The sequence below is a fragment of the Ornithodoros turicata genome, chromosome 1, assembly GCF_037126465.1.
Source record: "Ornithodoros turicata isolate Travis chromosome 1, ASM3712646v1, whole genome shotgun sequence".
Taxonomy (NCBI): Eukaryota; Metazoa; Arthropoda; class Arachnida; order Ixodida; family Argasidae; genus Ornithodoros; species Ornithodoros turicata.
In genome coordinates, this window is record NC_088201.1 from 160,590,707 (window position 1) to 160,605,072 (window position 14,366).

The 14,366-nt window shown below is 44.3% G+C and overlaps 2 protein-coding genes across 4 annotated transcripts; one reads left to right on the forward strand and one right to left on the reverse strand.

The window, feature by feature from the left end:
* Positions 1-1,526: 1,526 nt before the first annotated feature.
* LOC135388377 (sterile alpha motif domain-containing protein 3-like) lies at positions 1,527-8,310 on the reverse strand. The gene is made up of 10 exons (XM_064617913.1): positions 8,158-8,310; positions 7,846-7,932; positions 5,572-5,630; positions 5,332-5,487; positions 5,140-5,227; positions 4,893-5,054; positions 4,637-4,837; positions 4,401-4,572; positions 3,818-3,903; positions 1,527-2,562 (listed from the first exon to the last, which is right to left on the reverse strand). Exons 1-10 carry the CDS (start codon positions 8,308-8,310, stop codon positions 2,278-2,280), a joined length of 1,449 nt encoding a protein of 482 aa, XP_064473983.1. The 3' UTR covers positions 1,527-2,277.
* A 733-nt stretch (positions 8,311-9,043) lies between these two features.
* Positions 9,044-12,190, forward strand: LOC135372066 (uncharacterized). 3 transcript variants are annotated; one of them, XM_064605789.1, is made up of 5 exons: positions 9,044-9,107; positions 9,433-9,561; positions 9,665-9,789; positions 9,896-9,964; positions 10,051-12,190. In XM_064605789.1, the coding sequence occupies exon 5, from the start codon at positions 10,051-10,053 to the stop codon at positions 11,119-11,121; it is 1,071 nt and encodes a 356-aa protein (XP_064461859.1). In that variant the 5' UTR covers positions 9,044-9,107; positions 9,433-9,561; positions 9,665-9,789; positions 9,896-9,964; the 3' UTR covers positions 11,122-12,190. The 3 variants fall into 3 exon arrangements, with proteins under 3 accessions (XP_064461859.1, XP_064461861.1, XP_064461864.1); XM_064605791.1 differs by lacking the exon at positions 9,044-9,107 and adding an exon at positions 9,282-9,333; XM_064605794.1 differs by lacking the exon at positions 9,044-9,107 and having other exon boundaries at positions 9,536-9,606.
* Positions 12,191-14,366: the final 2,176 nt, after the last annotated feature.

Here is a 14,366-nt window from a genome sequence, read left to right on the forward strand (position 1 = left end):
GACGTAACAGCTTTTGGAAACAATTTATTATGATCTCGTGTGCCCTTCAACCACAACAGAAAAAAAAGCCCACAGTCTTTCTTTCAGTGGAAATGTGTGTTTTTGCTGCATTAACAGAAGGTGGCTCAAAGTAATCATACCTCCTTGTGGCCTGGGTGGAGCATGCCTCACTGTGCTTTATGTCCAGTAATTTCTTCTCCAACCATATCTCTTTGGCAGTGAGCCACAACGTATGCAGTCTTCAAGCTTTTTTTCACCAGGAAGAACAGCTTACAGCTCTGCAGGCATCAGAATATCTGCACGCAATAGGGGGCTGCAATCTAACCCTATAGGTGCCAACTTTTTAAATGGAACTGCGAACACAGTCATAGTACCCTTTATCACGGCACAAAGCAATTATGTCAAAGTCATGCTTGTGGAGCCAAAGCCATGCTTGCCAAAGCCAAAGAGGCAAAGTGATGCTTATGGAGGGTTTTATCCAGTATTATTACGCCCTGCTGTTCAGTGTATGGCTCCTGTTTTTAGCTGGAACAAACCAATAAAAAAAATCTGAGGAAAGAAATATGCCACCTTCAGTTGCCATCGACCAAGCAAACTAAGTCAATAATGGTGGTTGTTATTCACCCTGCTATGTGATTGTGTTCATGTTAATTCACCTGTTTGGTACTGTGGTACCAGCAAGCTTCCTTGTAGCGTAACATATATCTGACCGCATGGAGGACAAAGAGGAGGAATTAGCTATTCTTGCGTAGGAGCTCTCACACTGGCATACACTGTAAACTTTTTCACACCTTATAGGGCGTAAAAAAAATGTGCAGGGCGCGCACCTTTTAGGGTGTGACATCAACTCCTTTAAGCCTAATATGGTGTAAATGAGTTAAAGGGTGTAACATGCAAACAGTCCCATATTTCATGCATAATTCTGGAAAAAAAGATTATAACAGCCGTAAACATATGACCATGCCTCTGCACATCATGCTTACCAGCCTTATCTTTAAAAACAGGCAAATTTCAATGTTACTTGGTGCACAGCAGCTGAAACAAATGTGGTGGAGGTTTTCCACCCAACCTCTGCATCAGTGCTGTGCATCAAGAAACCCTGAAATGTGCACTGTTCTGCAAAAAAGGTTGGGGATCACAATATACTGAGTAATGATCATATACGGCTATTATAACCTTTCTTCCGGAATTATACATGAAATATGGGACAATTAATACCCAGGAGATGGCACAAAGTGTAAAATAAAAAATAAGGCAGAAAAGCAGCAAGGCCAGATATACTTCAAAATGGGGAGGCCCCTTTCTCCATTTATTGCTGTGCACTTACTGTTACATGACAATCTAATGTGGGCACAGACAAGGATGACTATGCTTATGACTAGAATAACATCCACCTGGCACACAGTGGTGTCTAAATGATAGCAAAAAGGGAAAGCGAAAAATGGAACTTTTTAGACTGAAGAACAAGTCACATATTTATACTAAATGTCACACGCGTTTGTGGCCTGCCCTGTCAGAGGTACGGGTTGCACAGGATGGTGACTGGTAAATCTTGACACCAATTGGTGTCGCATGCTCAGGAATTGCTTAACTTGTGTGAACCACTGCACTATGCTCATATGTAGAGCATATGTGTCCATTTTAACCGATGAAAATTTCAGCTAGATTCAATGTTGCAATAAAAGATACTAAGAGTTACCAAAAGCTAATAAAACATGTGGACCCAACAATAAGATCTCAACTGAATGCACTGTAGACGACATGGCAGTGCAGCGGCACTCTGTGACCGTCAATGCCAGCTGGAAACTCTGCCTAGATGGCACAGGGTCGAGCACCTGGACTGCCCCCATGGGGAATCCGCGGAGTGAGCTTTCAACTGGTGTCCACGGTCAAAGAAGACCGCTACACTTACCTAAAATTTTTGTGGCCTAAAGAGACATATATGCTCTGCATATGGGTAGCGCAGTGGTTCACACAAGTTGAATAATTACTGAGGATGTGGTATCAGTCGATGTCAAGACTTATAAGTTTCCACCAGATAAAAATGAATATGCAAATAACAGGAAACATGTACAGGAACAAGTGCAGCCAACATAAAGCAAGATGTGCAAGCTAACTGGCCTGAGTACCTTGCATAAGAAAGCTCCCAGCAGCTTTGTTACACAACCACAATAAGAAGCACTGTTTGCTTAGTCAAGGTGTTACAGTGGCAACCATCTGCTGGGGAACACCAGCAATGTGTGTAAGCTGGCTCATCGCTAACATGCGTAAACAAGGCTATGGCAGCGATCTCTTGTGCTTCTTAATAAATGACGAGACAGGGGGTTGCAGTGGCGTTACCTGCAAGCCTACCATGCGCTCAAAAAAAGTCATGACCCGAATGTGTTCTGCGCAGTAGACTGCATCAAACACCCAATAAGCAGCAAGCACTGCTGCCAGTCCGTCCATTGCTTCTACAACGTGGAACAGGGGTGTGCTGTCCACCACAAGCTTCAGTATCTCAGCATCTTCCAGGGAGGTTCCACTGTAGCTGATGTGAGGAGTGCCTGGGCGGGACTCACGCTGCAGGAACAAAATATGACATTTACTAAGAGGCAAACAGCAATCTGAACTGGTGGCAGGCACATGTCCATTTCCAGTTTTCTTCTACATGTTATATGTAAACCACATGCACTGAAAATCTGGCCAAAACAGTTGAGCCTACAAACAACCATCATACTATATACAGGGCATGCACTGAAAATCTGACCAAAACAGTTGAGCCTACAAACAACTGTCATTCTATATACGGGGCGTGCCACCGAAAGTGGGTGAATAAACAAGTAAAATGTAAACATAGTAGAAGGTGAGGCTAAGAAACACAGAGGACAACACAACACACAACCTCATCAACGCCCAAAGAAAGACTTATAAAATGTGACACCAATCGGCATCTTGTGCTCAGTTACTACTCAACTTATGCGAACCACTGCTGTATGCATATGTAGAGCACATAGGTGGGTTTAACAGATATAAATTACAGATTGGTTCAACGCCGCAATAAAAAGTTACAGCAAAAGATTTACAAACCCAATGGCAAGATCAAAACGAAGGTGTTGCAGACGACAGGTAACGCAGCGGTCGTCTGCGACTGCTGGAAACTCACTCCCGAGATGGCGAAGTGTCGCGATACCTTGACTGCCACGCTAAGGAAACTTGCACCATATGTGGGGCGAGTTTTCAACTGGCGTCAACAGTCCAAGACGACCGCCGCATTACCTATCGTCTGCAATGTCTTCGGTTGAGATCTTGTCATTGGGTTCACAGATTTTGTGCTGTAACTTTTTATTGCGCCGTTGAATCAATCTGAAATTTATACTGATTAAACCCACCTATGTGCTCTGCATATGGATAGCGCAGTGGTTTGCATAAGTTGAGTAGTTACTGAGATGCCCATTGGTGTCACGTTGTATAAGTCACCACCCTGTACAATAAAGCCAGATTCCTCCACAAATTCAGTGAGATGGTAATTTTTCCACGCGAATTTGCACGACTTTTTAGCATCAAGTTATTGACCTGATTTTTACCCCCAAATTTAGAAAAAAATAAAACCCGAAAACTTCAGGGTCTATTAATTGGCTGTCTTTAATTTTTCATCTACGGAGTGCAGCATTTGTGTGTGCTGCATTTTGATAAAGTGAGAAAATACAAGGCGAGGAGCACCGTGGGGCAAGCCCCAGTTGCGGCCATGGGGTGGGGAGGGACAGCAGCCATAAGGGACCATGACTCTTCTACTCCCCAGCCAGACAACACCGGTAACTCAACATCGGTCACCTACCGACTGATGAACGAAGATGCTGTCCATTGCCTCCTTTTCTTTGAAAACTTCACACAGGGTCCTTAGGGCAAGTACAGCACTCATGTCTGGGGAGACAAAATTGCAAAAATGTCTCATAAATGAGGTCAACTACCATGGGCTGACACCGCACTTTGCTGTTCCTATAACAGAACTCTGTGGCCAGAGGCCGCCTGGAACAGGAATCCTTAGTAGGAAAAACTTTGTTGGACCTGTCCTGTCCATAGGTTGGCACGATCATAACTGGGACGCCTTGTGAAGGCCTGGTGAGCACGATCATGAGTGCGCTCACAAAGCACTGACAAGGCTGCTGCGAACATGATCGCACTGCCCTATGGTCCCATCACTGTAATAACCAGCTATAGGGGTGAACTTCCAAGCGGTCCATGTTTATCCAGTCGTGGCAGTGTACCGAGAAGTCTCGCTGTTAGTGGTAACTACCAGTCCACCCTTCCCAGCACCAAGTTTTCTAGCTGCTCACAATAGGCTGGTGAATACAGCACTGTTAAGCACTGAACAGCAGTTTCGCGGATAAGGTCAGAGGTTAAATGAATTCTACACTTACGTCTCTTTCGTCTTGCACAAACGGTGAGCTTTGGCAAATCAGCAATGCCTGCCTGAATTTCTTGTTTGCTGTACATTTCCTTTTTTCCCGCTAGCTCTATCACTGTGTACATTGCTGCTTGTACCCCTTGGACTGCATCCTTGTCGGTTAGCAACTCGAACTCCAACATGAACTTTAGAACGAAAGAAAAAAATCTTGGGTAAATTTGCTCAGCTTGTGACAACTGAGCCACTTACGGCCTTAAAATCCATCACATATGGGAATTCCTTTTGACAAACAGAGATGACCGTTGATTTCATTCTCTTTGATCTTTCTCTGAATGTTGATTTCTGTCTCTCTCTTATTTCAGCAAAGTCCGGTTTCTGCTTCCTGTATTCATTTCGAAGCCATGCCTCATCTTCCTCAGCATTTGTTGTTTGGGACGATGGCCCACCATCCTATGATAAAAGCCCAGAAACTTAGCAAACAGAAATGAGTGTTTACACTGCGTACAGGAAGCCTTGGAGTTTTGTTGCGCTCCAATCTTGATTCGCTGGCCTTTTCTATCTTGCGCTTGGTACCAAATTTTGACCTTGATTCAGTCACACTCTCGTTGTCTGAGATCTTGCGTCGTTCATTTTTGAACTTATTGCGGAGACTTATTATCCAGGAATCCTGGAAAGGCAGACAGCGTCACAGTGCTGCACTAATACACCTGTGAATAAATGTGCCATGTTGAATAAGATATTCACAAACTCACGTAGCCGCTGCCTTTCAGGTCTGTTAAATGCTGGTACTTTTCCACAAGAGAGCTGGCCACTTTAGCATAGAACTTTGCAGAGGGGTAGCTGGAATAACAGTGAGTGGCAATAATGGCCAATATGACACCACAAATATTTTCTTCAGAGCTCTGTTACTCTGCATTCTTCATAAAATTCCAATAAACACATACAGCGTGCATCTGATCATGGACTGGTACAGTCGTTCGACGATTTTTCTGTGGAGGCTGCCCGTAAGCTTTCCATCTTCAATTTGCTCCTGTATGCTGCTGAAATCTGGCATATCAAAGTCTCGCCCATCACGACTGTTTGCGTGGTTGTCTGTACAGCTGCACAGGTATGGTGGAGGCATGTATGCAAGTCAGATACAACTGTGTTCTTTCAGTTTCAGAAATTTAGTTTGTATCACTTACCTCTGTGCAACACTGGATGCACAAAGACTGCCTTCTGTCTGTGACGGCACTGGACGTTCCTAATTAAATGACAAAAAGAGCAATTGAGGATAGATGTGGACAGCCCCTGTACGTCGTGTGTGCCTTCAACTGTACAGTCATCAAATCTGTAGCAAGATTCCTCCTATGACAGGACTGTCCGACCCATGCAATGGTATGGGGGTAAAGCATTTGTCTCACACAAACTTGCCAAACAATCGCAAAAAGGAAACCAAACAGATAAACAATTATAACTTGAAACGTGAACTAAAATGTATGGTCTCGCTAGTCTCGGTGTTAAGCAGTTCGTAAGTAGGAAGAAGAGGGAAAAGGTGCCTGAGATTGCGCAAGCTCCTGTGGTGAAATTCCTGGGCGCACAGTGATGTCCATTTTCTGATAACTCTCTGCATTATGCAAGAATTTCTCACAGCACTTTTATGGACCCACCTCTTTCCATGACTAAGAAATGGATTGGCAACGTTGGCCCATTGTCTCAAAGTGCACTAACTTTGAGACAATGCGGCCTATCTACTGAATGGATTGCAGTTTTCAAACAGTACCTAATTTGCTGCTGTGTCCAGTCTGCGACTAAAAATGTATTCCTAAATGATGCCAAGCAAAAGGTGAACAAGTGTCAATTTCAACCACCTTATCTGAGAACCCCCAGCAAAATATGTCCTGATATATTTATATGTTCTCGATAAATGCATGAACTTTGTACAAATTGGAGTTTGTTGGTACAGCAGTTATGATTTTTTCCCTTCACACACCATGCGAGAGTTCGTGGTGCAGTGCCCTGCAGCCAGTCCCAACGTCATCATGCTACAGATGATTAAGTTGTGCAGTGCTTCACTGTGTGAAGGTCATTTTGTGATGAGCCTTGTTCTAGTGAACACCTGGCACCATGCAGCCACAGCGGTATAGATGTGGGCAGGCCCAAAGTGAAACCTTTATGGGATCAGTAGGATTAGAGCCCATCATATTTCCTTGGACGCTACCATCGCGGGTCAGCTCACCTTTCCATTCTTCTTCTTCTTCACCCCAGGAGGATGGCCGCAGCTCGGAAGTCGCTGTTTCTTTTTCTCTCTTTTATTTTGCATTTATTCTACTAGCCGCCACGATAGACTCGTGTGCGGTGACCATCACAGCAGAGTGGCATGGACTGCTTGCTTATGGTGGCGCCTTCACATTCCGCAGTGACCATATTTAGAGTCTTGTGAACACCTTTCGGATGGAGCTGGCATTTCAGTTGGTCGGAACTCACAAACCTTGCAAGCGAAATGAGTGAAACAGCCTCTGCACAGAACTATCCCCAGTACATTTCCTTATTAGTCGAGCGTTATGCATTCAGTCAGTTACTAATTCTGCGATAATCAGCACAATACACAGGGTCACCGCCGAGCAGAGAAGATGCCGTCATAATAAGTAAGTGTTACTCTCAGTCGGTGCACAAGCGTTTATCCTTGAGCACCCAGTAGAAAAAAAGTAACAAAAGCGTCCTAAGCTAGCATGGGAATGAAAAGCTGGATAGTGGTAACAATAAAGGAAATACGAAGCGTTCTAAACCATGCTTCAAACCTTGGGCCTGCCCATGACTTCACCGGAACCCCAGATGTGCCTGTGTGGCACCAGACATAAGGTGCTTCACTAGAAAAAGGCCCATCACACAACCACACAGTAAAGCAGTGGACAACTTATTTGTGTGTACCATGATTGCATTGTGGCTGGCTCCGGGGCACAGCACTGCAGCCTCCCTTGTGCTGGGTGATGGCAAAAAATCATAACTGCTGTACGAAGAAAACACCGATTTAACTCCTAGAATAATTTTGGGAATACAGATTAGCGTTATCTCTGATCAAAAGTGATGGAAGATATGACGTTTAAATAACTTCACTAATTCTCACTCCTTGTTTAAGTGTTGGTGAAAGTGGCCCAACTGATGGCCTGATATTCACTGACTGAGAGCCTCATATAAATGAGATCAAATATTCACTTCTTTTTCCTTTCGCTTCACGCTTTCAAAATATTCACCTGGTCCCGTCAAACCACTGAAAGGACAGAATCACTTGTGCCAACCCAATTCACAAACTAGATCCCAACCATGCGCGTAAGCTCCAATGAAAGCCAATACTTCATCATTCACTCTATCAAATTAATCAAAGCTAGGCATTTTTTCAGTTGACCAGCAGCTCAATCTGGCAATCAAACTACCTAAATCAAAGCAGTCAAGAAGGAAAAGGGCTTTCCAAAACTTACGGCTGTCAACACGAACACTTCTGTTTTGTCGGCAATGACGTCGTCGTTCGCAAGATCAACCCTTCTTTGAAAGACTTCATCGAAAACCTGTTGCGTGGACAATACGACAAACACAATTTGAAGCATTTTGAAACATTTTCTCGGATAAACTGATTTCTCTTCGACAACCTGAAGTTGTTTTATTTGCAGCAGTTATGGACAGGGCAACGCTAGCAACGAAATACCACCTCTGCGTGTCCACAACAAAGGGCGACAGCAATTGAATCGTGCACCTATGCATGCAATAAATCGTTGGTAGAAGAAAGGAATTACCTGAAACTTGTCTTTTTTGACGTCGACAACCGGTGACAGCAAACTGCAGGACTGTATGGCGTCTTTCAACGCGGTGAGACGCGGCTCTGTTAGCGTAACCTTCCGTGTAATATCGACACTGGGTACGATCACCAAGCACGACAGTGATGCCATTTGGCAGCATACTCGTCAAGGAGCCGGAATACAGCCCGAAAGTTGATTGACACAACTTATCTCTACCTCAAACTCGCGTTTAACTTACTTCCCAAATCACAAACGCCGCCACAAACATAGCCGCGCCAACCTTGTGCGAGGACTGTCATGTATGATTCATAAGGATTCTTAGCAGGTGGCGCTTAAAGCCTGCTCCAAAAAAGCTGCGACGAAACTACATGATATTCATGAATACTGAATTTTTACTCATTACTCCCGAATATTTATGAAACGTGAAATATTGCAGCCGAGAAAAGAAAACACCAGGTATGAGTGAGGACACCAGCACCAAGTATCATTGAAGTGTGAAACCGAAACTTTACTACGGGTCATTTTTCACCTGGCGCGATGTGGTCGTGTCATCCATGTGCATCCCCTGCGTAGATTACATGCAAAATGGAAAATAACTTGCGAATGTCAATCCGTAGATGAAGAAGAAAAGTAGGAGTGCGTCGTAGGCAGCGCAATTCAGGCATTGTCACCTGCGTACTGCCGACTGTGAACAAGGCCGCACATGTCTGGGTTGAAGTACAAGGTATGCATGGTGTTTATGATTTTATCCGAAATCTGCGCATTATGCACAGCACTCGTACATTATGAGTGGCTTCTTCCATCACTATTACAGGTTGCCCTCAACGTCGTGATAGAAACGAGAAGCATGTACGTAGTAATGCAGTTTCAAGACTCCGCACAATTTACAGTCGTCTGTGTACCGCCGACGGTCGACAACAAAGCTTAACATGACGGAGCTCTGCAACGTAAGCATGCCCTATACGAGTTTATGCAAATTCTGCGCAGCTCCAGTATGGACCACGCTGTTTTGCTTTAGACATTGAGTAGTTTCACATGTCACGATTACAGGTTGCCCGCAGCGTCTCAATCATGGAAGCACGTTGCATGTAGTGCAGTTTCAAGTCTCTGTGCAAGGTGTCGTCGCCTGTGTACCCCTCACCGTGGCAAATCTGAACTCAGCTGAACTACAGCGTATGCAAGCTTTATACGATTTTCTGCAAATTCCACCCGGCTGCAGTACCAAAGCGTGTTGCTTTGGACATTCAGTAGTTTCATGTATCACGATTACAGGTTGCCCGCAGCGTCTCAATCATGGAGGCACGTCGCATGTAGTGCAGTTTCAAGTCTCTATGCAAGGTGTCGTCACCTGTGCGCACCTCACCGTGGACAAAGCCGAACATGACTGAGCTAAACTACAGCGTACGCAAGTCCTATACGATTCTATGCAAATTTTGTGCAACTGGTGTACGTGCCACACTGTGTTGGTTTGGACATTGTGTAGTTTCACGCATCACAATTACAGGTTGCTAGCAGCATCTGAATCATCGAAGCACGTCAAATGTAGTGCAGCGTCAAGTTGTCAACGCAAGGTGTCATCGCCTGTGCACACCACACCAAAAGCCGAATGTGACTGAGCTGAACTGCAACGTACGCATACCCTACACTCTTTCATTGAAATTTTTCGCACATTGTGCATGTACCACACAATGTTTAGCCTTTGTACCGAGAATGGTATCGTCTTTCATCGTTACAGATTATCCCTAACGTCGTGGTTTCCTCCTTTTCTTGTCAAGGTTGCGCTAACATAGACAGTTTGAGTACGGTACGTTTCAAAATGGTACTTTGATTGGGAATGTGGGGCGTAATTATGGCATTAAGTAACAATTAATGTTTACCATACTCTTACAGATGCCTGCTATTAGGTACTTCCAGTGCCCCCGCTGTCAGCATAGGGCTTTCACTGTCAGGTCCCTCCTACGCCACTTCAGTTCATCGCACGGCCTTGAGAGAAACTGGATCTGTGACCTAGGGAGCTGCTCAAAAACATACAAGTCGCTCTTTCGTTTCCGAGAGCATATCCTTGCAAAGCACATCAACGAACAACCGCAACATGTTACTTCTGATGAGCAACCACCTGCTGCTAATCCACACCTGGAGGGTACGGACAATATCGGTGAAGATGTAGCAAGTGCTGTCTTTGAGCAAGTCCAGGAGCAGCCACAAGCAATTGCGAGTACTTCGGCAAGCACACCCGCTGCAGATCTGCCTGCTGTGGAAGGTGGTCTCGGAAAGAGACTTGCATCCTTGATTTTGAAATGGAAGGAAGCAAGAAGGCTTCCAGAATCCACCATCAATGAAATTGTCGGTGACATATTTGTGTTCCTGCATAGCGTTGGTCCACACCTTGCAGCCATCCCGCACAGTGACGTGGAGTCACACATAAACATGGAAGTCGCTCACCTGTGTACTAGAAACGGCCGTGAAACATTTTGGGAGGACGCGTTTGATTATGTCCACCCTGTCACCATGTACCTAGACGAACCGGGTGCTGCACGAGAAAGTTACCAGTATGTGCCCATACTGGACACACTGAAGCACTATCTCGAGTGGTGTGGCACATCAATCACAATGCAGACCCCTAGCAGCACTGACTATCTGAGCTGCGTTTTTGACGGTTCCGCCTTCAAAGAACATACATATTTCTGTGGTGACTACGAAAAATTGTGTCTTCATCTTTATACAGATGAATTTGAGATCTGCAATCCCATTGGGCCACACAGACTAAAGCACAAATTGATGGCAATCTACTACACTGTGCTGAACGTGCCACCAATTTTCAGAACTCATACCGATCATATTCATCTGGCACTCGTATGTAAGGACAAGTACATCGAAAAGCATGGCTTTGACAAAATTCTTGAGCGCCTCCATCAAGACATCGCCCACTTGGAAACAGAAGGGATATCAGTTCACGGATGACAAGTGACTGGCACCGTCCTGTGTCTCTCAGGTGACAACCTCTCAAGCCATCGAATAGGGGGGTTCAAGGCTAGTTTCAGCCATGGACATATTTGTAGATTTTGCATGGCGGTGCAGTCTGAGATAGGAAGCAAACACAGAGAGCAGGATTTTGTCTTGCGTACACCAATGCTGCATCAGTACCACTTGGACATGCTCAGGGGTGGTGTTTCAACGTTGTCTCTCTTCGGCGTAAAGTCTCCGAGTCCGTTACATACCAGTGGATTTGAGCCAACACACCACCTCCCACCAGACTTAATGCATGATCTCCACGAAGGCGTCCTGCCATTCATTTTGCGTCATATCATTGCATACCTCATTTCCAATGGATTTTTCAGTCTTGATCTGCTCAATGAACGTCTTCTAAACTTTCAGTATGATGTGTGTGATGTAAAGAACAAGCCGGAACCAGTCTCGCCTACATTTTTGTCGACTGGGGGAGTGATGAAAGGAAGTGCATCTCAGAAGTACTGCCTCTTCAGGCACCTGGCGCTCTACATTGGTGACTGCGTACCACATGAAGATGAAGCGTGGCATTTGTATATTTCATTCCGCCATGTTGCTGATATCATCATGAGCAGACGCGTACCGCTTTCTTATGTTTCATATCTCGAGCGCTGTATTACGTTCGCTCTTCAGGATTTTGCAAGGTTGTTCCCGCAAGTGCGTGCTCCATGTAAATTACACTACCTTGTTCACTATCCGAGATATCTCGAGATGTACGGACCCCTTGTAGGCGTGTGGTGCATGCGTTACGAAGCTAAGCACCAATATTTTAAGGACATTGCGCGAAAAATTCACAACTGCAAGAACATTGCCCTATCACTTGCAAAACGCCATCAGTTGTATCAAATGTACGTGTGGTCACACCGTAATGCAGGACATGTCATCTCCACCAATGGTGCAAGGGACATTTTAGTTGAAGATGCTCCACATCACATCAGGGACTATCTCATCAACAATCGCATTGTTACTGAAACTTTGCAGTCAGTGGAGAGCGCTACGATCGAAAGCCAGACATTCAGAGTTGGATGTATTATTGTGAAAGACACACGTGATGATGACCTTCCAGTGTTTGCTGAAATTTTGGGAATTTATGGTGTGAACTCTAACATATTTTTCAATGCTCGGGTGGTGCCCACACTTGAATATGACGAGCACTTCCACGTTTTCAGAGTGTTAAGAACTGATGAAACCTGCATTTTGAACACTGCTTATTTCACTTCATGTGATTTGCTGTGTCTCCACAAACTGTCGGACGGTGCATATGCCGTAAACCCGCGGAACTTGCTTTTGTAGTTTGCTACACTTCGCAGCTTTGTAAGAATTGAAAAGTCGCTCTCCATGTCAATACTTATGCTTCTCAACCACAAGCCTGTCTCAATTATTGCCATGTACTTACACCCCTCATTTACACCCTGTGTGAGAGAAAGGTGTATTCAATATTGCGATGAACGAACTCAGGGCATTTACACCCTCTGAACTCAGTAAGGAAAATCTTGGGGGTGTAGACTAGGGTGTATAGCATCCAATACACCTTTTTTACACCTTTAAGGGAGTGAAAACTTTTACAGTGTAGCTGGTCAAAAACAAAATGTGGGCCATACATCACATAAAACACAAATACCAGTATATTTTCAGCAAGCACTGGTTAATTTCTAGTAGGTGCGGTGCATATAGTGTGTCCATGGACTGATTTTTTTATTCTTAGAGAAATCATATTTTTGCAGTTATAAGGGATGACAACATGTTCTACACCCAAGTGGATGTACTAATTAGGTCTCGTTTAAGTATTGGAAATAGAGGGTTGGTGCAAATGCACCGTCGGTTTCCCTATGTGCCGCTATAGTTTTCAAAAGTATGCTCGTGACCATTTAGTGCGAGGACATGGCCCCGAAATAATGATTGTGTGAGAGTAAGTCTCGGAACGTTCTTTTTGCCTTTTCACTTGAACGTGAGGAAGAAACAACGCTGCAGAACTGCAAGCAGCCCATTTAATGTAAAGTCGCGCAGGATGCAAGTTTTACAACGATTTCATATTTCAGCACAATATTTATAAGCTGTAAAAATAGGTGCGAGGTACCATACAATGAAGTAGCTGGTACCGCAAATTTTTGACCTCTTCTTGGCGTGGATGCTTGGTATAAAGAGTGACCTGCTAATAAACGTACTTCGGGATTTCTGAGTGTGAAGATCATAGGAGAGAAAGAAAGGCAAACAAATACAACAGAGGGTGCCATTCATTTCTCGCACTTCTGATTTCAGTTACTTATTGCGCTTGGTTTTCTTCAGTTCCGACTTTTGATAACCAGAATTTGCACTGTATATCCACGTGAATAAAAAAGATGCAAAAATTTATGTGAGAAAATTTCACGGTATTTAAGAAAATGGCATTCTTAGTTTCCAGGGTATGCAAAGACCAGTGAAAACAAAGTGCTTGAAGTATTATGTCTAGATACATCATTTGCAACTTTTGCATGGCAAATCGTTGTCTAGGAAGGTGCGCGAGTCAATGTGGATGGTCCTGAAATTAGAATCTTATTTCGTTACACTTTGAGACTACCGTATGCTGGTTACAAAAAATTAGGGCACCTCTGCTGACTCAAGTTATTCATTCGAGAGAAAATAATTTTTTCTTGCAAAAACAAACAAACAATTATTTCACATTCATATGCAGCTTATTTGCAGAAATGCATTTCAAGAGTCTGTCCAGTACCTGTTCCCTGAGTTTATCAGAATGTAGGCTCATAAGGAAAACCACAAGCAGGTTCCGATTTCACGATTCAACGGTTCTGAGGCTGGGACACACACAAACACATACAGACGGACAAACACAACACATCCACACGGTATCGGAATCAGGCTTTTTCGTCGATCGTCACTCGTCGATCGTCACAACTCTACACTCTAAAAAATAAAACTCCTTTTCGGGTGTAATTTGACGATACTCTAACTGACTCCCTTTTTGGTGTATGCCCCAGGCAAGACAACACCCTTCGGTAAGGGTGTTATGCCGAGGGCAGCAGAAACACAACGGTTAAAATAACAGGCATATTCTTTATTTGGATTACCTATAATACGCTACATGCACTGCAATAAGAATTACACAGTCACCGCACAATACAAAACACAAAAGTGTCCACCAACTTGTCGACCAAGATGAAGGTATTACGCTAAAGCCAAGAGAAGTCCTGCCTCTGTAGTGA